Here is a 24758-nt window from a genome sequence, read left to right as displayed (position 1 = left end):
CCGGGGATTGGCCCAGGTGGCGGCCCCGCCTCGACCTCATTGGCCGCAGGTGCCACCGCCTCCGCCCCGGGACCGCCCGCCCCGCCGATTGGCCGCCGGCTGGGCCTCGGGTCGGCCATGTTCAGACACCCCCCGCCCCCCTCGAGGCCTGACGCCGGACTCCGTGCGCGCCCCCACCGGCGCGTTCGCGCCGGCCGCGCCCCCGTCCCGCCCCGCCCCGCCCCGCCTGCCGCCAAGTTCCGCGGAGTTGGCCGGAGCGGTGCTCATCTGTCCCCGTGCCGCGCGCTCCCTTCCGCGTTCCGCCGTCTACCCCACCTGCGCCCCGGCCCGGCCGCTGGGGCCCCGCGCCATGGCCCGAGCGTCCGGGGTGCAGCGCTGACGGCGGCCGGCGGAGCGCGCCATGCCCAGCAGGACCGGCCGCAAGATGGACGGGAGCGGCGGCCGCGTCCGCCTGAAGGCGCACTACAGGGGGTGAGCGCGAGCGCCCCACGGCAGGGCCCGGCCGGGGCGGGGGGCGTGTGCGCCGAGGCGGCGGGGCCGAGGGCAGAGCCGGGCGCGGGGAGCTGCCCCCGACAGCGCCGGCCGTCGGCGACCGTGTCGTCGCAGCTTCGGGAGGCCAAGGGCTGGGGGTAGCCGGCCGTGGCGCGGGAGGGAGGGGACAGCGAGGCCCCTCCGGGCCCAGGGGCGTCCCGGGAGGTCCGGAGGCGCCAGCGCCTAGAGGCGGCCCCGGGCGAAGCGGGCGCTCCGGGCGCACTTGAACGTCACCGGCGGGAAGGTTCGCGGGCAGGGTGGGGTCGGACTGGCCCCCCGGCGCCCTAGCTCGGGGTCGCCGGGCCCAGCTCGGAGCGCGCGGCCCTGCGGGTCTCTCCCCGCCCCGACGAGATTTTCCTGGGGCTGGGACTTGCCCGGAGGGGAGGCGGGCGTCTGGCACGCCCCGCAGCCCCGGGCCTGTGTTGACACTCTCCCTGGAAAGTTGGCCGAAACATTCAGGCCACAGCCTGTAAGGACGAAAGTTTTTGTCAAATTGTGAAGATTGCTGGCAGGTTTTAAAAACCGAGGTTTTCCTAAACTTTTTCCAATGTACCCGACCAGCTCTCAGTTTCAGAACCGTTTCATGACCGGGTGAAGGGCAGGTGCGGTGAGCCGGCTGGTCGCGCGAATGGAGGGCGCCTGGAAGGGCTAGGGCCCTGCGTCCGCGCTCGGCGCCTGGATTCGACCTGCCTCCCTGTGAAATGGGGCGAGCCGGCGCCCGCAGGGGTCAGTGGCCGGAGCGCCTGGCCCGGCCCAGAGAGCGCTCGCTGGACTCTCGGTCGCGTCGGGACAGCCCTGGGGGGGGGGGCGGGGGGCCGGTGGGGAGGGGCTGCGCCCAGAGGCCGGGACCGCGCTGCGCGCTCGGTGTAGACTGAGGTTCGAGAAGTAGGAGCCTTTGCTGCTGCTTCTTTCCACTGGTGTTGGTCTCCGGGAGCCCCCAGATCGGACCTGGCTGCTCCCAAGGTCGCCTCTGCCGGGGAGTGGGGAGCGGAGCGGACCTTGGCCCCGCAGATGAACTTGGTGGTCTCGGCTGTAGTGGCACCGGAGGAGGGGCTTCGGGCTCGAGCTGGGGAGCACACCTTGTTTGGGGTGTCAGTCAGGCCTTTCCTGCCCGCTTTGGTGTCCTCAGCCTGACCACCTGGGAACGCAGTGGAGGGGGCAGCAAGGGGAATTGGTGGCAGTGCCCCAGAAGAAGGATTTCTGGGGGGGGAAAGACTGGCCAGCCCACCTGAAGAGGCTGAGGGGGTCTTGTCTTTTGGCTGGCAAGGTGGGCTGCAGACTGAAGCTGGTGAGGTGTCAGCCAGGTCCTGGGCCTCGGCTGGTCCGAGGGTCTTGGCTCACTGAGGGTAAGGAATGGCTGTCGTACAGCAGAGACAGTCCTCTTCCCTTCCTGGAACCATGGAATAGAGCAACAAGTGACTGAAAATCAGAGTTGATCCTTAGTGAGAGGAAGTCCACACCCGGAGAGGCCAGGGGGCAGGTGGGAACCAGACCCCCAGCCTTCCCCCAGGACGAGTTCAAGTAGGCACTGCGCCAGGGGTGGAAGGCGGACCAGGCAGTTGCCGTGGGCAGAGTTCAGGGAGCCCCAGGGAGTTCTGGCTGAGCTGCCTGTCCGTCCCCTCCCCGGGCTTGGGCCCCTGGAGAGCGCTTTGGTTACCGGGGGAAATGTGACCTGTTGAGTCTGGTTTCCCGGCGATGAGGCCACACCCTATACTCTTCCCTCCTCTTTCCCGTCCCAACCTCCCCTCCTTCCTCTCCCCTCCCCTCCCCTCCCCCCTCCTCCCCTTTCCTCTGCCCCTTCGCAGTCCCCCCCCCTCCTCCCTCCCCCTCCCTGCTGCGGCTTCCTCCCTCCTTGTCCCACTCTTCCTTCTCTCCCTCCCACCCTCCTCATTTCTGCCCCAGGCTGACCGTTCCTCCTCCATCCCAGCTCCTCACGCCTCCCGGTGCTTTCCCTAAAGTGCTCCGCACTGGCGCCTCCAGCCGGGACGAGAGAGTCTGGCGTCTGAGTTGGGAGACAGTCCTCGGCGGGCGCTGACCTGATGCTGGCTCCGGAAGGTGTCCGCTGCGCTCCGCGCTCACTTATCCAAACCCCGTGGGTCCGAGTGAAATTCTTTCTCTGTGCTGCCACTGCAGGTTATTTTTAACCAGCAGGGCTGGGAGCTGAGGGTCAGATACATTGGAGACACTATTCTTTTTTTTTTTTTGAAATTTTAAGATTAGCTTATTAAGTTCAGTGCTGAAAGCCATCAGAAGAATATTCTCCTGAAAATTATTTTTTCTTAGAAAAAGAGAAAGGAAACTCAGCACCCTCTTAGCATGGCCACAGATGCGATGGCAGTCAAGCCTCTCTGAAGACGAGCTAGTCCATTAGTCGGTCGAGTCCCTCTCCCGTCGGCAGGACTGCAGTCTGGATCACCCTCCAGCCCCAGGTCATCCATTTCCTGGAACAAAGACTCATCTACCTCCGCGTTGTCTCCAGCATCTTCCAAGAACTGAATATCAGATGTGGAGACACTGTTCTTAAAAATAGGGGGTCGTCAGCCGCCCCCACTGGGGGGATGCCTTCTCCCCTCACCCTTTCCCATCCCCTCCCCTCCCTGCCCCAGGCCCTCCAGAGGCTTGAGATCACCGTCTCCCCCTCGCTTGCTGGGCCTTTGGAGGGTGTGCAGTCACCAGACAATGAGGGTGGGTCCGGGGGTCCGGCAGCTTCTGTGTTTTCAGGGGGTTTCCAGGTGATGCATGCTGGGTTTGGAGACCCTGCTCTGCCCGCTTTTCTGAGATCACAGGAACACTTGGCTGGATCTTCCTTCTCTGCAGCTCAAGCTTGTCTTCCAGAACTCTTATTGAGGGCCTGCTGTGTGCAAAGCCCGGGCCTGGGTGCATGGCTTGGGCAGACCCAGGAGTCCTGGGAGGGGCCCTCCAGCAGGCTGTTGCCCCAGCCCGGGGCTCTGTCTTGGCGCCCTGAGCTGGCAGCCTCAGGATCCCGTTTGCTCAGAGATGCCGCTTGATTCGGGTTTGGGATGACATTAGGGGTGGTGGTCAGGGGTCTGGCCGGGGGTTGGGATAGTCCCTCCCCACTGGTGCCAAGGTCATGCGTTGGAGGGAAGAGCTGCAGTGCTGTCACTGGGTGATGAGCTTGGGGCCCAGGGGCGCCTCCAAACCACTGGGGAGCTGCCCACCCGAACTCTAGGCCCTGAAATGCTGGGGGGTGGGGGACTAGCTGCCACGTGGGGTTAGAACTGCGGAGGAGGGTCATGGGGCAGGGAGAGGTCAAAGGTGAAGGGATGGCAGACTGACTTCTAGAGTTCCCTGTGGCAGGGGGACTGGTGGATGCTGGGTCACTGGTGAGTGTGGGCAGCGTGGGTACCAAGTCTGGGTGACCCCAGGATGATAGGGTGGGCGCGATGGGGGCTTGGTCTCTGGGGCCCCTGCTGATGAGCCGTGTGAGCCCTCTGTGCCTTGGTTTGCCAAGACGTCGCAGGCTCTGGTGAGCTTGGGGCCCCGGGGACAGGTGCTGTGGGTCTGTGAGCAGATGGGGCCAGTTCCAACGAGAAGGGGTGGCTGGCTGGGGGCCATATCCCCCCACCCGCTAGGGTGAGCGACCCGTGGGCCGGGCCCCGGCTGTGGTGGGCGCCCAGCAGACAGGTCTTGGTGGCCCTGGATTTGTTACCTGGTGGACGGAGACTCTATAAACACACGTTTGACAGACTTCAGAAGCCAGCGGTGTTAGTGCCAAGCAGACCCTGCATTTCTCTCGTACAGGATGTTTCACGTCTTTCTTCATATGCTCCACACCCTTGTGGTGTCAGATGCTGGCAGAATTTCCCCAAAACTTGAGCGTATTCTAAAGTGGTTCTTGCTAAGAGTCTCCGTGAGCGTAGCCGAGTCAGTGCCAGCCCTGCTTTGGGTGGTGGGTGACGGGAGGGGACACTGCATGGTGGGGGGGATGCCCCTCCCCCATCCTCGGGGGGGGGGGGTCGAGCGTTTCCCTCGTGCTGACTTGCCTCACCCCCGAAGGGCCAGCCCTCAAAGGCTGACCGTGAGTCCCTGAGCTGTCTCCAGTGATCCAGCTTCTGCTTCCCTATTTTGGATGAAAAGATAAAAGGCAGTGACATTCTGGGACTGGCTTTTCCAAAAAACCGAACCTGGAATTCTGTTGTGGCCGCACCAAAGGCGGTCGAATGGTCCCTCCAGGGTTTCAAGAAGCTGCGGCCTTGGATTAATACGTTACCGCCTTCTGCCCCCACGCCCCCAGTTCCCGTCTTCTGAAGGTATATGACGTGGCCCTGTTGGCGCCGTGGAGGTTGGGGGACGGTGTGATGAGGCTGGTGGGCTTGAGCTGAACAGGCTGTGTCCAGCCGCCCCACCCTTCTTGGGTGACCGTGCTGGCAGCCTCACTCCCGGTGTCCGAGCAGGTCTGCCTGGCCTCCACGGGGGGTGGACGGTGCTTTCTGCCGCGCCCACCCTGGTCCTTCCGCCCCGCTGAGGCACATCCCCGCACCCAGATAGACCTTTCTGCACAAAGGCACTCGTGGTGGTAACTTGCGTAGACTGCAGGCAGTGGTTCTGGGGAGAGGCTGTAATATTCTCTTTGGGGACAACATTGCTTCATTTATTTGGTCAATAACTTGGTTAATCAATCATCAGTACTTCATGTGGCTTAAATGTGCGCCATGGTGAGACCTGTGCATCCTTTCTGCCCCAGGGACATCCTGATCACCAGCCTGGACTCCGCCACCACCTTCGACAAGCTCTGTGAGGAGGTGCGGGAGGTGTGCCACCTCCACCAGGGCCACCCGCTCACCCTCAAGTGGGTGGACAGTGAAGGTAGCGCCTGGGCGCGTGTCGGGCGGGTTGTGAACCTCTGAATCTGTGCGCAGCCCCTTCTGGGGGAGACGGACAACCTTGGAATTAAACCGGTTAAATTTAACCAGCTTCCCCACTGGGGTCGTTGGAAGCTGTTTCCTGGGAAGAGGCTGCGACAGGTGCGTGGACAAACTGGGCGGGGGGGTGGGGGGTGAGCTGCCCCTTGGAGGGGGAGCCACCCACCCCCGCAAGGCCAGCTCTGGTCTGGGCACCAGGGAGAGGCTGCAGGGTCTCCTGCACACCTTGCACGGCTCCTTACCCTCCTTACGTGACCTTCCTTCCCCGTATCCCGGGTTTTTCTGTTGGGTGATTTGGAAGCTGAGCTCTTCATTTTCTCGGGGAAGTGGGGAGGGTAAGGGTGGCCGGGGCCCCAGGGTCCATCTCTCCTTCCCTCTCCCTCCCTCCTCTCTACTCCCTCCCTCCTCTCTACCCCCTCCCTTCCTTCTTTCCTGCTGCTGGACACACTTCGGAGAAAGCTGAGGGTTTGGGAGACCATCCAGGATCTCCCTGGCAGCTCTCAGCCTGGACAAGGGGCAGGCAGGTCTCTGGCCGTGCCCCTTCCCGCAGGTACCTGGCCACGTGGGGCGCTGGCTGTCTGTGGATCTGTGCCCCTGTCCAGCTGCAGCGGGCAAGGAGCCCTTCCCTCCGCTCTAGGACTGGCTAAGCGTGTGCTTACTCTCACCCTGGCCGGGAAACCTAGGACGCCTTAGCTCCCCGCGTGGCCTTCTCAGGCTGTGGGTGAACTCATTGCCCTTATAGGCTTAACTGGTTCTGAGGTCGGGCCCTGGCTGGGGTGACCTGCTGGTCAGGCTGGGCAGCTGGTCACAAGCAGTGAGACTACCCTCCCAAACTCGGGTGCCCGCCACCGTGAACCCCTCTGCCTTGGGCCTGCGGTGGCCTCATCCATGTCTCTTGTCCCCCAGGTGACCCCTGCACTGTGTCCTCCCAGATGGAGCTGGAGGAGGCCTTCCGCCTGTCCTGTCAGCGCAAGGACGAAGGGCTCATCCTTCACGGTCAGTGCCGGCCAGAGGGTGGTCTGGGGAGGGTGTGTGTGCGCGTGCGTGTGTGTGTGTGCGTGTGTGTGTGCGCGCGCGCGTGTGTGTGTGTGTGTTGGGGCGGGGTGGGGGGCGGGGGGGGGCGGGGGCGCTTTGTCAGATCAGTAGCCACGTGGAGGATCGCGGTTTAAGATCTTAGGATGCCCGAGAATGTAAGGATGTGGGATGGGATGCAATGGGGTTTTTTTCTCTTACATTTTATTAACCCAGATAAAATTGGTCTTACTTGTAAGGAGAAGCCCGGGTCCTGGAGCTGGTTAGCCCTCACTGCCCTCATTTCCTGGGGGCGGCATCGCTCACCTGCCCCCACCTTTCCGGGAGCTCCGAGGGCCTGGGGCCCACGTGCCTGCTGGCAGAGCAGGGACAGTGCTGCAGCCCTGCCCCGGGGCAGATGAGACCCTCCCCGTGGCTTTCTGCAGGCTCACAGCCTCCCTCCGCTGGTTAAGCTCAGCGCGGGGTAGAAATTGAGTTGCGGGAAGTGTTCTTTGCTGTCGTCTTTAAATCGCAGGTTTTCAGGCTGTGCCCCCGGCAGTTTGGGGTTCCGCAGGGTGTCTGCCGAGAGAGCGTAGTTCTGGCAGCTGTGGCCGCCCTGCCTCTCTGCAGCCACTACTGGTGCAGCTTATAGTCAGGCGGGGGCCGCGGACGGCTGAGCCCAAGAGCCAGGACCGGCGCACGAAACCATCTATAGTGTTCTTTTTTTTTTTTTAAATTTAATTAATTTATTTTTGGCTGCGTTGGGTCTTTGTTGCTGCGTGCGGGCTCTCTCTAGTTGCAGTGAGCAGGGGCTACTCTTCGTTGCGGTGCTCAGGCTTCTCGTGGGCAGTGGCTTCTCTTGCTGCGGAGCATGGGCTCTAGGCGTGCGGGCTTCAGTAGTTGTGGCGCGCGGGCTCAGTAGTTGTGGCGCACGGGCTTAGCTGCTCCGCGGCGTGTGGGATCTTCCTGGACCAGGGCTCAAACCCGTGTCCCCTGCATTAGCAGGCGGATTCTTAACCACTGCGCCACCAGGGAAGCCCCTGTCCACGGTTTTCTGTTGGACCATCGTTCTCTCTGATGCTGGACTAGTGGTTGGTTAAAATACCTAGTTTTTGTAGTCCTTTGTATGAACGTGGATTGAACGTCAAACCTACGCTTGTCCACTGCAAGGTGGTGGTTAGCACGTCTGTGTTGACTCAACTGTGAAAGGTTTGGTACTTTCAAAATTCACTCTATTTTCTAGATTAAGAAAAAGGTCATTTGAGCTAGGTTTTAATACGTTTAACCTTTTCTAGTAACTTATTGTGGAAGCCCAGGGTATATCTTACCACGCTTAATTTTGAACTCCATTTTGAGTGTAAAGAAGTGGACCGAAATGTGCTTTCAAAAGTCAGTTTTCGAGGGAATTTCGGTTTTTTCCCATTTCCGTATGGACTTATCCATACACATCAGGAGTCCTCCTGGGACGGCTCGGCTCTCTAGACCCCTCTGGCTGCTTTTCCCCCTGAATTATTCCGTGCAGCTCCGTGTCTCGTCAAAGGGAGTTTGGCACACATCCATGTGCTGGGTTTGCCTTAATGAGCGTCTCCCAGGAGCAGGCTCTCATCGCAGCGGGGGCTCTACGGGCAGCCTGACTCCCAGCAGGACTTCTCACGAGGCCGCAGTGGGCACTGACGCTCTCTCTCTGTCTCTCTGTGCAGTTTTCCCCAGCATCCCCGAGGAGCCAGGCATGCCCTGTCCGGGAGAAGACAGTGAGTACCGCCTCTCCCATGACCTGTGTCACAGTGCTGGGTTGACGTGTCTGCTCTGCGAGGCGGGGGAGGATGGAGCTTGGTGGCCCGAGGCTTAGGTGCTCCTCGCAAACAGTCTGAAAGCAGAGTGGGCAGCGGGTGTGGCCTCGTGTGGGGTTTTCACTGGTGTCCTCGCCCTTGGCTAGGGGTGTATCCGCCATCAGACAGGGCACCGGCTTGGTCAGTGATGCCATGAGGTAAAGCCCAGGAGAAGCCCTGATGCCCCCCGGCGGGAAGGGGCCTGGCTGGGATGGCTGGACACTGCTCCCGTGTGTCTGTCCCAGCTGCGGCCACCCCCAGTCATCGGCCCCTCCCAGTCCCTACCGGGCCCCCCAGGGAGGCATCCGTTCCTCCTCCACGGCAGGTCTGTTGGTTGAAGATAGAGTCCCAGGGGCCGTGGGTCGGAGGAGAGCTTCTGACCACGCCCCGGAGGCCCCCGATGAACAGCGTGCCCTGCCTCGTCTTTCGGGGCAGGGCCCCCACTGGATGGGGCGAAGAGAAACTTTACACCAACCACCAGACCCTCCTCGGGCCCTGGCCGGCTGCTGAGGGGCTCTGGACCCCGGTGGCCGCTTGTTCGGCTAGGGGGACTTGGCTCCGCCTCCTGCCAGCAGGGGTCCCAGGGTGGGCTCCGGGTCAGGTCCCTGGGCCCGGCCTCTGGGTGCCATCAGCGTCCTGTGTGGGGTGGGCGCAGATTTGAGCAGAGGCCGGACTTGGGTGCGTGACTTGCATTTCGGGGAGCAGTCGGGGCTGAAGAGAGATTTGGGAGCCCTTAGCATAGAGGAGGTTGTTGAGGCCACGGAGGGTGTGGCCAGTGATGAGGGCCGGGCCTCGGGGTCTCCCAAAGAGAACAGGGGACCCTGGAGGAGCAGTCAGCAAGGCCATGGAGACATCCCGATCGTGGAGCCCTGGCGGGAGTGGAGCAGGCAGTCTGAAGAGGCAGCAGCAGCCCAGGGGCCGTCAGGAGGTGCTGCCCCAGGGGACGGACGTGAGGGGCAGGTCTGGGAAGGCTGGGGGGTGGGTGAGCAGTCCCAGTGCGTCCTGGCTGGGAGGCAGATATCCGCTGTGGTAGATAAAGCCAGAGGTGGGGGGCGAGCCTGGAGCTTCTGAGGCCTGGAAGCCGCCCTAAGAAGGTGGACGGGGGGGCGGGGGGGAGTCAGTCCCACGAGTAAGACTTCCTGGCCGCCGCCCGCCCCGTCCAGGACAGCAGGCTCCTGTGCGCATGTGCGGTTTCGCTGCCAGCGGCCCTTGGACCTGCCAGGACGTGGCTCAAGACCGGACACTGCGGGGGTGGGGAGCGCGGCCAGCTGGGAGCAGACCCCATGAGCAGAAGCCCAGCCGCAGGAGCCCCAGGTGGCCAGAGAGGAGCTCGGTGGTGGGGGGCTCGGAGGCGGTGGGCCTCCCATCCCCCGCGGGGCTGCCCCTCCCCGTGACCCCCCGCCCCGGGGTACCCATGTCTCATGGAAGGGGCACACTTTTGATAGTTCACGTTGTCTTTTCAGACACATAAAAGGATAAAATAAGGTAGACCTTCCAGCTGGAAGGAGGGTCCCCTCCACTGTGCTCTGTACGAGGGGTCCCCCAGCTCGTTTCTTTGCCCCCTTGATGGCTCTCAACCACAGTGACAGGCTGTCTGTCTGCCCAGAGCCGTCGCCAGCAGCCCGTGCGGCGCGGGGGTCGCCCAAGCATCTCTGCATCTCGGTCTCTGGCTGCCCGGCCATCAGCTCAGGCCAGGGCCCCAGCAGTGCCGCCCTGAGGGCCTCGGACCTGCCCGTTCTGTCCCCGACTCGGTGCCCTCCTGGCTTCATCCCCGCGTGGACGCCGCCCTATCTGGGGCCTCATGTAGGGGATGGTGATGGGGGTCGGCACAGCCGATGCTGTGCCCTCCTGGGGTCGTGGGAGTCACAGGGTCTCTGCCGGAGAGGGACGTGGGCTGGAGAGGGACGTGGGCTGACGTGTGGGCAGGGGCTGCATCACCGCGGGGGAATGCGGAGAATGTGGGGCCATCCCCACTCGCGAGCAGGTCCTTGAGATGCTCACCAGGGGCGGCTCCGAGCTCCGGGCCACTCGCTTTTGTTGGAACATTCCAGCAGCCTCTCCGCGCAGGTGGAGGATGGGGTGGACGGAGGGTGGGGGTGGCGTCCTCTCCCTGGCTCTGCTTGTCCAGCTCGGTCGTGACGCTGACCTTGGGCAGTTAGGACCGCCCTGCGCTGGTCCCCCGATGGTCTGGGTGCAGGCGTGATCCTGGCACCTGCGTGGGCGTTGGTGTTCACTGAGGCCGGGCGAGTGAGAAGGGTCAGGCTGGTGGGACAAATGGCACCCTTGACCCGGGTCAGGACCGCGTGCAGATGCTGGCGGGTCTGACGGGCGGTTGCCAGACAGGGACACGCGGCAGAGATGCAGCCTCAAGGTCATGCTGGGCATGTCCGGCGGGGCCTGTGTTCATGGCAGCAAAGCGCCTTCCAGCACCTTCTGTGCAGGTTGTCAGCCTGAGTTTAATCGGTTCTATAGGGTTTTTAAAAAATGGTGTAAAGTACACCTAATATAAAATGTGCTATTTTAACCACTTTAAACTGAACAATTCAGTGGCATTTAGTAGGTTCACCACCTCTGCCGTTTCTGAAACATGTTCAGGAAGAAAACCTCGTGCCCACGAGCAGTCACAGCTCCTCCGCTCAGCGCCTGACAGCCACCAAACTGCTCCATCTCTACGGAGGTACCTGGTGTAGACATTTCATGTCAATGGAATAGATAATATGTGGTCTTTTGTAACTGGCTTCTTAACGTGATGTTTTTGAACTTCATCCATGTTGTAACGTGTATCAGAACTTCAGTCCTTTTTTTTCCCCCAATTTTTTTTATCACGGTGAGATACACATAATATAAATTTATCATCTTAACCATTTTTAAGTGTGTAGTTCATTGATATAACCTGAATTCATGTTGTTATGCAGCCATCATCCCCATCCGTCTCCAGAACTTTCTCATCTTCCCAAACCGACACTCTGCCCCCATGAGACACTCACTGCCCACCCCTCCCCCAGCCCCGGGCCCCACCCTCCTCCTTTCTGTCTCTGTGAGTGTGACTCCTCCAGGGACCTCACAGAAGCGGGATCACACAGAATTTGTCCTTTTGTGTCTGGTTTATTTCACTCGGCATCGTGTCCTCAGGGTCCATCCATGTTGGAGCAGGTGTCAGAGTTTCCTCCCTTTCTAAGTTTGAATAATATTCCATTGTATGCATGGACTGCGTTTTGTTTATCCATCTGACATGGGGTCGCTTCTGTGTTTTAGCTACTCTGAATATTGCTGCTATGAACATGGATGTAGAAATATCTCTGAGACCCTACTTTCAGTTCTTTTGGGTATACATGCAGTCATGGAATTGCTGGGTCATAGTGTAGCTCTAGTTTTAATTTTTTGAGCAACTGCCGTGGTGCAGTGGCTGCACCATTTTACATTCCCGCCAGCAGTGCACAGTGGTTCTAATTTCCCCATATTTTCACCAATGCTTGTTGTTTTCTGGTTTTTTGATAGTAGCCATCCTGGTGGGTGTGAGGTGACATCTCACTGTGGTTTTGATTTTCGTTTCCCTGATGATTAGCGACGGTTGAGCCTCTTCATGTGCTTGTTGGCCGCGTGTATGTCTTCTTCGGAGAAATGTCTACTCAAGTTCTTTGCCCATTTTGAATTGGGTTGTTTGTTTTGTTGCTGTTGAGTTTTAGGAATTCTCTACATATCCTGATATTAACCCCATATCAGATATATGATTTGCAAACATTTTCCCCCATTCTGTGAGGTTTTTTTTGTTTGTTTAACTTTGTTTATTGTGTCTTTTGATGCACAAAATTATAAAATTTTCATGAAGTGCAGTTCGTCTGTGTATGCTTTTGTTGCCTGTGCCTTGGTGTCATGTCCAAGAGATCATTGCCAAATCCCATGTTGGGAAGCTTTTGTCCTTTGTTCTCTTCTAAGAGTTGTATAGTTTCAGATCTTACGTTTAGGGTCTTTGCTGCATTTTGAGTTAACTTTTGCATATGATGTTAGATGAGGGTCCAACTCTGTTCTTTTGCATGTGAATATCCAGTTTTCCCAACACCATTTGTTGAAAAGACTGTCGTTTCCCCATTGAATGGTCTTGGCACCCTTGCTGGAAATCATTTGACCATATGTGTGAGGGTTTATTTCTGGGCTCTCTCTTCTATCCCATTGGTCTATATGTCTGTCTTTATGCCAGTACCACAGTTTTGATTACTGTAGCTTTGCAGTGTGTTTTGAAATCAGGGAGTGTGAGTCCTCCAGCTTTGTTCTTTTTCAAGATTGTTTTGGCTCTTCTGGGTCCCTTGAGATTCCATAAGAATTTTAGGATGTTTTTCTGCCAAAAACATCATTGGGATTTTGGTAGTGATTGCATTGACTCTTCAGAACACTTTGGGTAGTATTGATATCTTAACTATATTAACTCTCCTAATCCATAGACACGAGATGTCATTCTACTGATTTATGTCTTGTTTAATTTCTTTCAGCACTGTTTTATAGTTTTCAGTGTACAAGTCTATCACTTCCTTGTTAGATATATGCTTAAGTATTTTATTCTTGATGCTAATGTAACTGGAACTGTGTTTGTAATTTCCTTTTTGGGTTGCTCACTGTGAGGATATAGAAATGCAACTGAGTTTTATGTGTTGACTTGCTATCCTGCTATTTTGCTGACTTTGTTCTCACATCGTTTCTGTGGAATCAGTTTTCTATGTCATCTGTGAACAGAGATAATTTATTTATTCCTTTTCAATTTATATGCTTTTCATTTCTTTTTCTTGCCTAATTGCTCTGGTTAGAACCTCTAGTACTCTGTTGAATAGAAATGGTGATAGTGGGCATCCTCGTCTGTTCTTGATCTTGAAAGAAAAGCTTTCAGTCTTTCACCGTTGAGTGTGATGTTTGCCGTGGGTTTTTCCTGTATGGCTTTTCTTGTACTGAAGTGGTTTCCTGGTTTCTAGGGTATGAGAAATGTACTTGGTCCTTGTCCCTAGTTTACGGCAAGGAGCTCCTAAAACCCTAGGAATTTCCTGAGTGATAGGAGTGTCTTGTCATTCATTAGGACGTGATTTAGGGTGGGGGCCCTGATAGCCTCAGGATGGGGCTGGTCACTGGAAAGACAAAGAGATTAGGGGCTTGGAACTTTCAGTCCCACCCCCTGACCTTAAGGGAGTGGTGAGGGGCAGGAAGTTGAACTAATGTCCAACAACTGCCAATGATTTAATCAACTGTGCCTATGCAATGAAGCCTCCATAAAACCCCGAAAGGATGGGGTTCAGAGAGCTCTCAGATCAGATTTGGGGGAGCGGCTCCTGGAGAGCGCGGAAGCTCCGCACCCCTTCCCCGTGCCTCGCCCTGTGCATCCTTCTGGCTGTTCCTGAATTAATCTGGGAAGTTAAATGTTTCTCTGAGTTCTGTGAGCTGCTGTAGCAAATTGATTGAATTGAGGAGGGGGTTGTGAGCCTCGTCTATAGCCGTGGGTCAGAAGCAGGTGTCAACCTGGACTGGCAACTGGCATTGAAGTGGGGTGGTGGGCAGTCTTGTAGGACTGAGCCCTTACCCTGTGGGGTCTGACGCTACCTGCAGGGAGATGGTGTCAGAATTGAGTTCATAGCTTGGTAGTATGGGAAAAAACATGCCAGGTATCTCCTGTTCCTAGTTTGTTGAATATATTTATGGTAAAGGATTTTCTACTTTGTCAGATGCCTTTTCTGCATCCACTGATATGACCGCATGTCTTTCTTTTGTTCTGTTAATGTGGTTCACATTGATTGATTGTTCATCTTTTTATTCCAAGAATAACTCCCACTTGGTCATGGTGCATAAGCCTTTTAATATGCTGCTGAATTTGGTTTGCTAGTATTTCGTTGAGGAGTTTTGTGTCAGTATTCTTAGGGGACGTTGGTCCTTCGTCTTCTTTTCTTGTAGTCTCTTTGCCTTGCTTTGGCGTTAGGGTAAGTTGACCTCCTAGAACGAGTTAGGAAATGTTCCCTCTTCAGTTTTTTGGAAAAGTTGGGGAAGGATTGGTGTTAGTTCTTCTTTAAATATTTGGTAGAATTCACCAGCGAAGCTGTCGGGTCCAGGACTGTTCTTTGTCGGGGAGCTTTTTTTTTTTTATTACTGATTCACTGTCCTTACTAGTTATAGGTCTATTCAGATTGTCTGTTTCTTAGTGACTTAGTCTTGGTAGATTCTGTGTTTCTAGGAATTTGTGCGTTTCGTCTAGGTTATCCAGTTTGTTGGTGTACAGTGGTTTATAGTAGTCTCTTACTGACTTCTGTGAAATCAGTGGTAATGCTCCCACTCCCATGTCTGATTTTAGTAACTTGAGCCTTTCCTTTTTCCTTAGTCCATCTATAGCTAAAAGTTTGTCAGTTTTGTTGATCTTTTCAACAAAAATGGTTTCCCTGATTTTTCTCTATTGTTTTTCTATTCTCTGTTTTATCTCTACTTTAATCTTTATTATTTCCTTCTGCTAGCTTTGGGTTTTATTTGTTTTTCTAGTTTCTTAAGTCGTATAGTTAGGCTGTTGATTTGAGATCTTTCTTTTTTAAAAAAAATTTATTTTATTTATTTATTTTTGGCTGCGTTGGGTCTTTCTTGTTGAACGCGGGCTTTCTCTAGTTGTGTTGAGCAGGGGCTACTCTTCGTTGTGGCGCACGTGCTTCTCATGGCGGTGGCTTCTCTTGTTGCGGAGCACAGGCTCTAGGTGCGCGGGCTTCAGTAGTTGAGACACGTGGGCTCAGTAGTTGAGACACGTGGGCTCAGTAGTTGTGGCTCACAGGCTCTGGAGCGCAGGCTCAGTAGTTGTGGCACACGGGCTTAGTTGCTCCGTGGCATGTGGGATCTTCCCAGACAAGAGCCAGAATCCGTGTCCCCTGCGTTGGCAGGCAGATTCTTAACCACTGCACCGCCAGGGAAGCCCCGAGATCTTTCTTCCTTTTTTTTTTTTTTTTTTCTTTCTTCCTTTTTAAGGGAAGCATTTATAGCTGTAAATTTCTCCCTTAGCTTCGCTTTCTCTACATCCCTTAGGTCTTGGTATGTTGGTCTTTGTTTGTCTTTAAGTATTTTCTAATTTACATTGTGATTTCTTCTTTGATACACTGTTTAAGAGTGTGTTGTTGAATTTCCACACATTTGTGAATTTTCCAGTTTTCCTCCTCTTGTAATTTCTAACTTGATCGTGCTGTGGTCGCAGAAGATATTTTGTATGATATCTGTCCTTTAAAATCGATCGAGACTTACCGTGGGGCCTGATGGTTGGGAGGGCAGAGTTTTAACCACTGCGGCACCAGGGACGTCCCCCCTTGGGTGTTTCGTCACATCTTATGTATCCGTTCACCTGTTGTTGGACGTTGGGTTGTTTCTGCGTCTTGGCTATCGTGGACATTCATGCACAGGTTATAGGTTTTGAAGATACTGAATTGGTCATTTTGTTCTGGCCACAGCACAGAGAAGTTTTCAAGTCTGTGTATGTTGAAGCATCATCAGAATAAACTGTCAGCAGGGCCCGGGAGACGCCCCACCTTAAAGGGTTCTGGCTTCTGTCGGTTCCGCGTCCTGCGCAAGCAGAGCTTGGTTGCCCTGCATTGCCCGCGAGGTGCAGGCGATGGGGGTGAATGTGCCGTCGGCTCAGCTGGGAGGATGTGCGCCCTGCTGTCGGCAGCAGGGTCCTGATGGCAGCTGGGAGACCGGGAGGCTCCCTCCCACCAAGCGGAAGCACCTTTCCAGGGTGTTCCGGGGCGCTGTGTGTGGGGAGAGCTGGGCTGGCTGGTGACGTGCCCGGGGGAGGTGGGACCTGCAGGTGGTGGCTCTGGGTGGCTTATTGGAGTCCAGGAATGACGTGGCAGCACTGGGGCCCGAGGGAGGGCCACCTGCTGGCTCTGGCAAGGGCGCCGGGCAGCCCAGGGCCAAGCGCGGGGTGGTGGCAGCACAGAGGGGCTCTGTGACCTCACGGTGCCCTCTGTGCGTCATCCATCCCGCTGGGGGTCCTCCTCTGCTCACACGGAAGTGTTCATGTTGGATTTTTGTGCGTTTCAACCTGTTTCACATTTTCCTTTCTGGCTCCCCCAAATGGAAGAAATATTTCGTTTCTTGCATTCTGGTCTTTGATTCATCTAGAACGTACAGCTGTGTCCCCGGTGGTGTTGGCCTGGGTGTCTGGCTGGACGCGTCTCCCGTCTCAGATGTGAGTGGCCAAAGCTCTCGGGCCCGAGATGCAGCAAACCCAGGTCTCTGCTCTGCCCCTCGGGCAGCGGGACTCGGGGAGCCTGTGAGATGCAGCAGATGTCGTACCTGGGGGCGGCGGGGATGTGGAGGATGCGCCGCACACGGGCCTGGGTCGCGGCTCCTCCGGAGCATACAGTCACGGTGACAGACGGCAGGCCGGTCCCCGCCGGGATTGCCGCAGTGAGCATCAGGGTCGCACCCGGGCGCTGCGGGGATCCCGTCAGGGACCCTCCTCGCCTCCCCTTTGCCGTCCCACCCCCATCAGGAAGGGAGGGCGCAGGGCCAGCAGGCGGCCGGGCCCCTTCCGGGCAGGGTCCCTGAGTGCCCACTGGGTGGCCTGTTCTAGGCTCTGCTGGGCCACTTGTCCTTGCAGCCACGAGGCCCGACGGGAGGGAGAGGCCTGGCGCAGGGCAACGGGGACTTGGGGGTGTGCGGTGCTGCTGGGCATGTTAGGTCCTGGGGCTGCGCGACCTGGTACCCCGAGCTCAGAACAGCTGGAGACGGAGTCTGCAGTGGGATCTCTGGGGGAGAAAGGTCTGGGTCTTCTGGCCGCACACTCCTCCCTCCGGCTTCATGGGCACCTCCCCTCTGTGTCCGCCTGTCTTTCCTCCTCTTCTTACAAGGACATGTCATTGGATATAGGGCCACTCTCGAGCCCCTTACTTCCTCACGTCTGTGAAGACCCTTTTCTGGGTAAGGTCCCATCTGCAGATTCCAGGGTCTAGGCGTGGACATGTCTCGGGCCAGCACCCAGCCCCCTACAGTCGACTACACTCAGGTCCGATTGCCCAGTCTCCTCGTGGGGCGGTGGGTGGTCCGATCCCCCCGCACCCTGTGGGTGTGGTCTGCCCCCGGGAGGTACCCTCTGCACAGGGTCCCTGCGGGCCTCTGGCGTGGAGCTTTGCGGCAGACGCTGTGCAGGTTTGCAGGGAGCCCAGGGCCCTCGCAGTGTTCGGGTCGGGGTCCCGTGCGGAGCTCTGAGGGGTGGGACCGTGGATCGGACGGTGGAAGGCGGGTTCACACCAGGCCCCACGCAGAGGTGTGGGGACGGGGACCTGGGGGCTGAAGCTTGTGCTGCGGCCAGGTTGGCGGCCAGGGGCATCGCCTGGGCCGGCTGCTCGCGCACAGACTGCGGGTCTGGGTGGCACGTCCGTGGGTCTTCCCGCAGGGAGCAGGCCCAGCAGGGGCTAAGCATGGTCGAGACCTTCAGCCCTCCCGAGGACAGTGGGGTCCTGTTGCCCACTGCCCCGTCGGCCCCCTCTGACGGCCGCTGTCCTTAACATCTGGCCGCACTCCCCTCAGTGTGACCGGACCCCTGTCGGCCACTCCTGCCGGCCCCTCCTCCACAGGGGCTCTTCCCAGGGACCCGACTCCAGCCTGGGGGCTGGGGGTGGTTGTCAGCTGGAGCGAGCCCCCAGCAGGGCGGCCTCCCTGGGAATGTTGGGTAGTGACTGTGTGCCTGGCTGGGAATCAGGCAGGTGTCCAGGCAGCAGCCGCAGCTCTGCCAGTGGAGCAGATGACAGACCCATTAGCTACTGCCTTTCCTTACCTGTAAAACGGGGTAATGGGACTGTGAATCAGACACTGTTTGTAAAGCGCTGAGACCTCCGTGGAGCGAGTGGTTATTCAGCGTGTTTTAAAGGACAGTTGGGGGCACTTACAGGGCAGAATAAATGCAATAAACGAAGCCCTCTCGGTCACTCGGGAGTGTCCCTGTGGGTGGTGAAGTTGGCCCCAGGAGGGCTTCCTGGAGGAGGAGTCTCGTTGAAGGCCCTGTCACACGGAGTTAGCCGTGGACACTGCGGGTGCTCGAGTGACCCCCGGGAAGGGGTGTGGGAAGGAGGGCTGCAGCGTCAACACCAGGAGCCGGCCGGGGCAGGGCTGGCGGGTCTGGACTCAGCCGGGCTTCTCAGTCCTTAAAGGCCTCGGAGAAAATGCAAATCTGGGGGTTTGTTGCTGGATCCCGTCTTAAAAGCCGCCAGTGTCCTGCAAGGTCCTGGGAACCTGGCGCTGGCAGGCTGTGTGCTTCGTGTCATTGGTCCCGGCCTGTCCACACGCTCAAGCGACAGAGGTGTCCCTGGACTGTTGGGTGGGCTGGCTGGTGTAGGAACCCCGCTCCAGCCTGCTCCCAGGGAGAGGCGTCCCACATTCAGGGGGGCAGGCAGTGCTGCAGAGGACCCTGCTTGTCACCTGGGTGGCCCTTGTGTGGCTCTGGGGCCGAGCCTGGCACCCAGGGCAGGACCCCCAGGGTCGGGGAGATTGTATCTGGGCCAGGACCCTTCAGGTCTGGAGGTGGAGTCTGGCTAGGAGGATGACGGCTGGCTTTGTCTGCAGCTGTGCCCCCTGCCAGCCCCTGTGGGCTGGGCCAGGCTTCCTCACCTGTCAGGAGCCCCAGGCCTTTGGGGGCTTCCGACGCCCTCTTACTCCCAATCAGTGGCAGTGGCGTGGGGGTGGCAGCCTGGCCCTGCTCTCCCGGCAGCTGGGCCCCAAGCCATTTCCTCTCCTGTTCTGGGGCCAGAAAGCTCTCACAGCCTGAGGTGTTAAAGGCAAGTACCTGGATACACGCGAGTCAGCCTATGGGAGAGTGAGCGGAAGGGAGACTCACCTGGGCTCTCACCTGGGCATGTACGTCCGGAAGCCCAGAGGAGTGGTGACCACGGAGTGGGGCCGGGTTGGGGCTGGTGGGGACAGCCAGGGGCTGCAGGGGCCACGGTGGGTTGCGGGGGAAGGGGCATCCCCGCCAGTGGCTGTGGGAGAGGAGGGGGCTCAGGCTGGGCCCCCTGCCCACCCGCCTCTCTCGTTCACGCTCCCACCCGCTGTGCCCGGAGCTGCTGTCCCGCCTGTTCTCTGGCTCTGAAGCTTCGCGTGCCTCCCGGACACACGCTGGGCGACCACCCAGAAGCAGAGCTGGTCCTGGAGGGGCCTTGGCTGGGGCACGTCTCCCGCGGCCACGACCCACCAGGGAAACCAGGGGTCGCTCCGTGCGATGGTGGCGGCTCCTGAACGCGCGTGTTTGTGAGAGCCCAGAGGGCGGTGCCGCCATGCTGCCGGGTCCAAACCCCGGCTCCGGGCAGGTGAGGCAGCTTCCTGTGCCTTGGTTTCCCCTGCTGTGAAAGGGGTCTGGAGTGACCGCCCCCTTGGGTGCTGTGTGGGCACTAGCAGAGCTAGAAGGGCCCCGGGAACAGGCCGAGTACCCAGCTCGCCACCTCCCCTGCCCCCGCTGGTGGATCAAGGGCGAGGAAGTTGCCCCCGTCGTGCGCTCACGGCCACCCAGCGTCCTCAGAGTGAGAGGACGAGAACGAGGCCCAGCGTGGGTGGGGGGCTGGGGGTGGGCCAGGCGGTCGAGCAGGTGTGGGTGGACCGGTTACCACCGAATCCTTCCAGGAGGACGGACGCCTGCTATTTCCTGGTGTTTACAGGTGTGCGTACTGTTTTATTAACAATCCAGTTTCAGGAAATTCTGTGGCGGTCCAGTGGTTAGGACTCTGCGCTTTCACTGCCGGGGCCCGGATTTGATCCCTGATCGGGGAACTAGGATCCAGCAAGCCCTGCAGAATGACCAAAAAAAAAAGAAAAAAGAAAAAAATCCAGTTCCGTTCAGCTTTGTCTCAAATTATCTGCAATAACCCGGAACAGCTACTTTTCCACCTAAAATGGACTTCCGGTGAAATGCACAGTCTCCTGGTTCAGCTTGGGTTTTCTAGAGTTCTGCAAAGCTGGGTGTTTGGAATGACTGGAGGAGAGATGGCTGAAGGGCAGCAGCGGTGACACCAACGCGTCTTTTGCGGGTTCTCCCCTTGGACTCAGGATAAATCTGCATTTCCCATCGAAGCCCACTGTGGATGTGATGGTTCCGCGATTTTATAGTCTTAGGGTTATGCCAGCTTCTCCTGTAAAAGCCAAACGATAAATATTTGGGGCTCTTTGGGCCATTTAGCCTCTGTCTTGGGCTCTCGGCTGCCGTGTGGTGTCGAAGCAGCCCCAGTACGGCAGCGGGGGAGCAGGGCTGTGCTACCGCGAGGTGTTCTCGATGGGTACTTTCACAGCTTCTGGGGACTTTCTACTCCATTGGCGCTTCTGGAGTTGTACTGAGTTTCAAACACCCTCGCACGGTCACTCGATGCGGGTCAGAGAAGCTCCACAGTGACTTCCGCCCGGAGCAAGGGAAGGAGCTGGAGTCCAGACCCAGAGCTTTGGCGCGGACTCTGTCGGGAACACAGGTAAGCGTAGACTCCTGAGCCGGCTGCCTGCCTAGAATCGATCAGAGGAGGGAGGCCTGAGGGTGGGGGAGAGAAGTTTCCAGCATGTTCCGTGCCCCCAGCGTGAAGCCTGGCCACACAGCCTGAGCACAAGCCCTAGGGGCTCCAGGGAGGGGAGCCGAGTCCCCTCGTGATTTTGGAATTGGAGGGAAGCCTAAAGCCGGCCAAGGCCGGATGCCGGGTGTAGTGGGTCCTGGGGCAGGTGTCGGAGGTCCGGGGTCCACTCTGGCCACGGCCGGCACGACACAGGCCGCGTGGGGGGCCCACCTCCCACCTCAGCCTGGAGCAGGTGCGGTTCCAGGCTGGTCACCCCGATACTTGCCTCCTTGGGAGCTCGGTTCCCCCATTTCTGCCCTTCCCGCTGGCCCCCCACCCCCCCGAGTAGCAGCAGCATCAAGACACACCTCCTGACCTGGGTTCGCTGCCTCATTGACCGGAGCCAGGCCTCTCTCCTTCCCCTCCCCCCGGGCCACAGTGCCCAGGCCTTGGGACCCGTGAGCATTCACGTTGGACCCATTCTTGGCCTCAGCGATGCAGGTCGGAGGTCACCCGCATGGTGGCCGCGGCATCCCCGCATCCCGGCCGGTAAGCCTGATGTGGTGGCCCCAGGCCCCGCCGGGCTCCGTTCCCCATGGACGCTGCGTTTGAGCAGCTCCGGGAGGCCGAGCCGCTGCCCTGGGCTCCCTTCAGGTCCATTTCAATGCAGAGATGCTTGTGGTCCTGTGACGTCAGCTCCTCGACATCCAGGCCGTGTTTTAGCTGGTGCCTCAGCTGCCGGCTCCAGCTTCCCAGGGCAGCCGGGTACCACCCGGGCCTGGAGACATGAGGAGGCAGGGATGTGAGAGGCGGGGGACAGGCCGGCCAGCCTTCCTTTAAATATCTCCCCTGGTGTGTGAGCCCCCCTTGCCTGTTGTCGGGTCCAAGGGGAGCAGGGGGCAGCGTCAGCACGTTCAGGGAAGGAGGATGCCTCCTTTCGTGCCCACTGCTCCGTAGAGCATAAAGGATCCGCCGAGGAGGCAGTGGAAGAAAGCCCGGTAAGTGATGCGCATCTCCCGGCGGGGCAGCCGCGGTGGTCCGCGTCCCGGCTGTGTGGCACCCGGCCTGCAGCCTCCCTGCTGCACAGATGCTGCAAACACAGGCGCGCTGGTGCCACTGGCCCCGGGCGGGGTTTGGCCGCAGCAGCTCCGGGTGCGCAGGGGGCACAGCGCCGAGGGGTGACAGGTTTTAGGAAAGCAAGCCCCAGGGGAGCGTGCCCAGCCAGGGATGCGGCTGACGCGGGGGGAGGGGGTGGGTGGGGAGGAAACCTGCCCCTGGAATCGGACGGTATGTGACCGAGGCCCGGCCGCGCGGCTGGTTGGCTCTGGGAGCAGCCTCGTTTTCATGTGGCAGCCTGGCCGGGGGGCCCTGCTCTCCCCCTGGGAGTTTTGCTGCCGGGGCTTAGCGGCGAAGGGTCTGGAGTGAGCGTGCATGTGTGTTGCCTGCTCTCCGCTCCGCGTTGCTGCCGCCTGCGTGTGGGCAGCGCCACGATGGGGCCGCCCGGGGCCCCCGGCTGCCCAGGCTGCCCGCGGCCGGCACCTGTTTCCCAGCCCTGAGCCCCATGCGCAGAGCGGCTGTGCTCCCGCAGCCCCGGCGGTCCTGGCTCTGGCTCCGGCTCCGCGTTGAGGGCAGGCAGGTCGTGTCGGCGTCTGGCTTCTCCGCCCGGGCCTGGGAGGTCGGCGGCCGGGTCCCTGTTCTGACATGACTGGAGGTAGACTCGGACGCTCCGGGGCTGCACGTAGCTCGCGGGGAGGTGGGGATGTGGGTGCTTTTCTGACGTCCATTTTGCAGAAGGTGTTTTTGTAAAAATCAAAAACACCAGCAGGCAGCCCCCGCCCACCCAAGGCTGGTGGGGAGCAGGGCGGGTGGGCTGCTGGGTGGTGGGTTCCCCCCCATGTGGACGGTGCTGGGGTGACGGGGAGGCTGTTCTGCCAGAGCCACCCCTCCCCCAGGAGCAGAAGGACTGTGTACCGGCCACCCTGCAGCCAGCCCGGGATGCGGGGGTGACTCATTTGTTTTGGATCCTAGAATCAGAACGTAGGGTGCATTGGAGGGGTGCATGGGAAAGGGAGATGGAGCGGGTGTTGGCGCACACGTGCACCGGCCAAGGAGCAGAAATTAGCTGTGTCATAGTTTCTTCAGGATGTCTTGGCCTCTTTCCTTTCACGCGATCACACGCTGCCCGTGCAGGGCTGGTGGGACCCTCAGGGCAGACACGCTGCCCAAAGACCCAGGACATGACTTCCAGGCCTCAGGGTCTCGGCTGGGTTTAGTCAAAGCCGTGAATGGGGGACAGGTGGGAGGAGTGAACGCCCCCAAAGCCACAGCCATCCTGTGTTGATGCTGCCAGGTGGGGCAGTGGCAGGGCCCACCTGTATCCATGTGGCTTCACCACTCTCCTGTCTCTGCTGCGTCAGCCACGACGGGCCGCCTTCACAAAGTTCAGAGCTGCTGACAGTTACGTAAGGAGTGTGAGCTCCGTAACCTTCCAGACTTTACTTCCAGGGCTGCCTATTTATCAGTCGGTCACACGGAGCGGCCGGGAGCCCCTCCGGGTGGATGTCACCCTCCGCCCCCCGTCCCTGGGCACCGACCTGGGGGCCCCGTCAGGGTCGTCTGTCGTCCCTGCGGAGACGTCCTGCTTCAGAAGCTCCCCGTGTTCCCGTCTTGTTCCCTTTAACATTTGAGCAGTGGGGGGGGGGTTGTGTTTACCCCCCAGGACGGAGCGGATCCCATGCAGTCCAGCCCCCGGGAGGCCCATCCTCCTCGGAGCTCTGGTCGGAGAGTGTGCCTGGCTCAGGCTCCAGGCCCCACTGAGCATCCGACGGCCTGGGGAGCAGTTGTTTCCTGCTGTCTTGGGGCTGTCATGGGGCTGTCGTGGCGGGCGGAGGATGCCCTAAGCGCTGCCCGCCAGAGCCAGGGCCCAGCGACGCCCAGCCCCGCGGAGGACCAGTCCTCTTTCCGGGTGTCGTGTCTCTGTTTACATCACAGAACAGAGAACGATTCTTTTCCATGTTTCCCTGCCTCGCTCTCTGGGAAAGGCGCGTTTGGGGGCTGGCGGGGCTGGCCGCCCCCTTGGTGGATCCCTGCTGCCGCTGGGCCTTTGCTCGTCTTTTCCCTCCACTCTTGCAGGGCAGGCGGGGCTTGGGGCTACGGCTCCACAAGGGTCGGATGGGCGTTTCATGTTCTAGTGGGGTCCCCGGCTCCCAGCCCAGGGGTGGGCACCAAGCAGGCTCTCTGTCCATAAGAGCTTGTTGCTTTGTGGGAGGGGCAGGAAAAGCTTTGTCCAGAATCAGCCATCTGCACCAGTTACCCAGTGTTTGAGTTGTTTTGGTCACGAAATCATGGCTGACATCATCCGATCGGGAGGTGGCGCCACAAAGTCCCCGCCGTGTGTGTGGACGTGGCGGTTTATTTTAGGATCGTCCTGAAATGTAGAGTAGGCCACCTCGTTGGTGCCTGGCTGCTTCTCCTCCGTGTCTCTGAGGCCTCCACCCAGGCCCAGCCGGATTCTGATCCCCCTCAGATAGCCGAACCATGAGCCGGTGGGTCCCCGTTTCCTCCAAGAGAGATTCCAGATCAGGAGAGGCAAGGACGCCGAGTTGACAACTAACGAGCCTTTCTCGGTAGTTATTTCAAAGGTGCCGAACCGTGGTCTGACAGCTGTGGAGGCTGTTTCAGCTTCATTTCAGTCCATGATCATTTATTGGGTGAACAGGAGATTGTACACGCGATGCTGGGGTGGGGTGGGGTGGAGGGGACCCTGAATTTGCATTTTATTGTTTAGTTTGCATGTGTCTGGTCTTTTTAATTAACAAGTTTATTTATTTATTTATTTATGGCTGCATTGAGTCTTCATTGCTGTACATGGGCTCTCTCTAGTTACGGCGAGTGGGGGCTACTCTTCGTGGGGGCGTGGGGGCTTTTCATTGTGGTGGCTTCTCTTGTTGCGGAACACGGCCTCTAGGTGCGTGGGCTTC

General features: G+C 58.8%; 1 protein-coding gene across 9 annotated transcripts in view; it reads left to right on the top strand.

Moving 5' to 3' along the window:
• The first annotated feature begins 251 nt into the window (after positions 1 to 251).
• PRKCZ (protein kinase C zeta) overlaps positions 252 to 24758 on the top strand; it is a 96193-nt gene continuing 71686 nt past the window's right edge. Inside the window, exons 1-5 of one of the 9 annotated variants that reach the window (XM_060141685.1) lie at positions 252 to 471; positions 5237 to 5358; positions 5466 to 5516; positions 6321 to 6410; positions 8126 to 8176. In XM_060141685.1, coding sequence (XP_059997668.1) covers positions 401 to 471; positions 5237 to 5358; positions 5466 to 5516; positions 6321 to 6410; positions 8126 to 8176 — 385 coding nt within the window. In that variant the 5' untranslated portion in view covers positions 252 to 400. Of the gene's footprint in view, positions 472 to 4784; positions 4803 to 5236; positions 5359 to 5465; positions 5517 to 6320; positions 6411 to 8125; positions 8177 to 22358; positions 22490 to 24758 lie in introns of those variants that run through there. The other 8 variants (XM_060141683.1, XM_060141679.1, XM_060141681.1 and 5 more) reach the window with 8 other exon arrangements.

This window comes from Lagenorhynchus albirostris, chromosome 2, assembly GCF_949774975.1.
Source record: "Lagenorhynchus albirostris chromosome 2, mLagAlb1.1, whole genome shotgun sequence".
Classification (NCBI taxonomy): domain Eukaryota; kingdom Metazoa; phylum Chordata; class Mammalia; order Artiodactyla; family Delphinidae; genus Lagenorhynchus; species Lagenorhynchus albirostris.
Note: the sequence above shows the minus strand (reverse complement) of the source record. Positions and strands in the feature narration are given on the sequence as shown.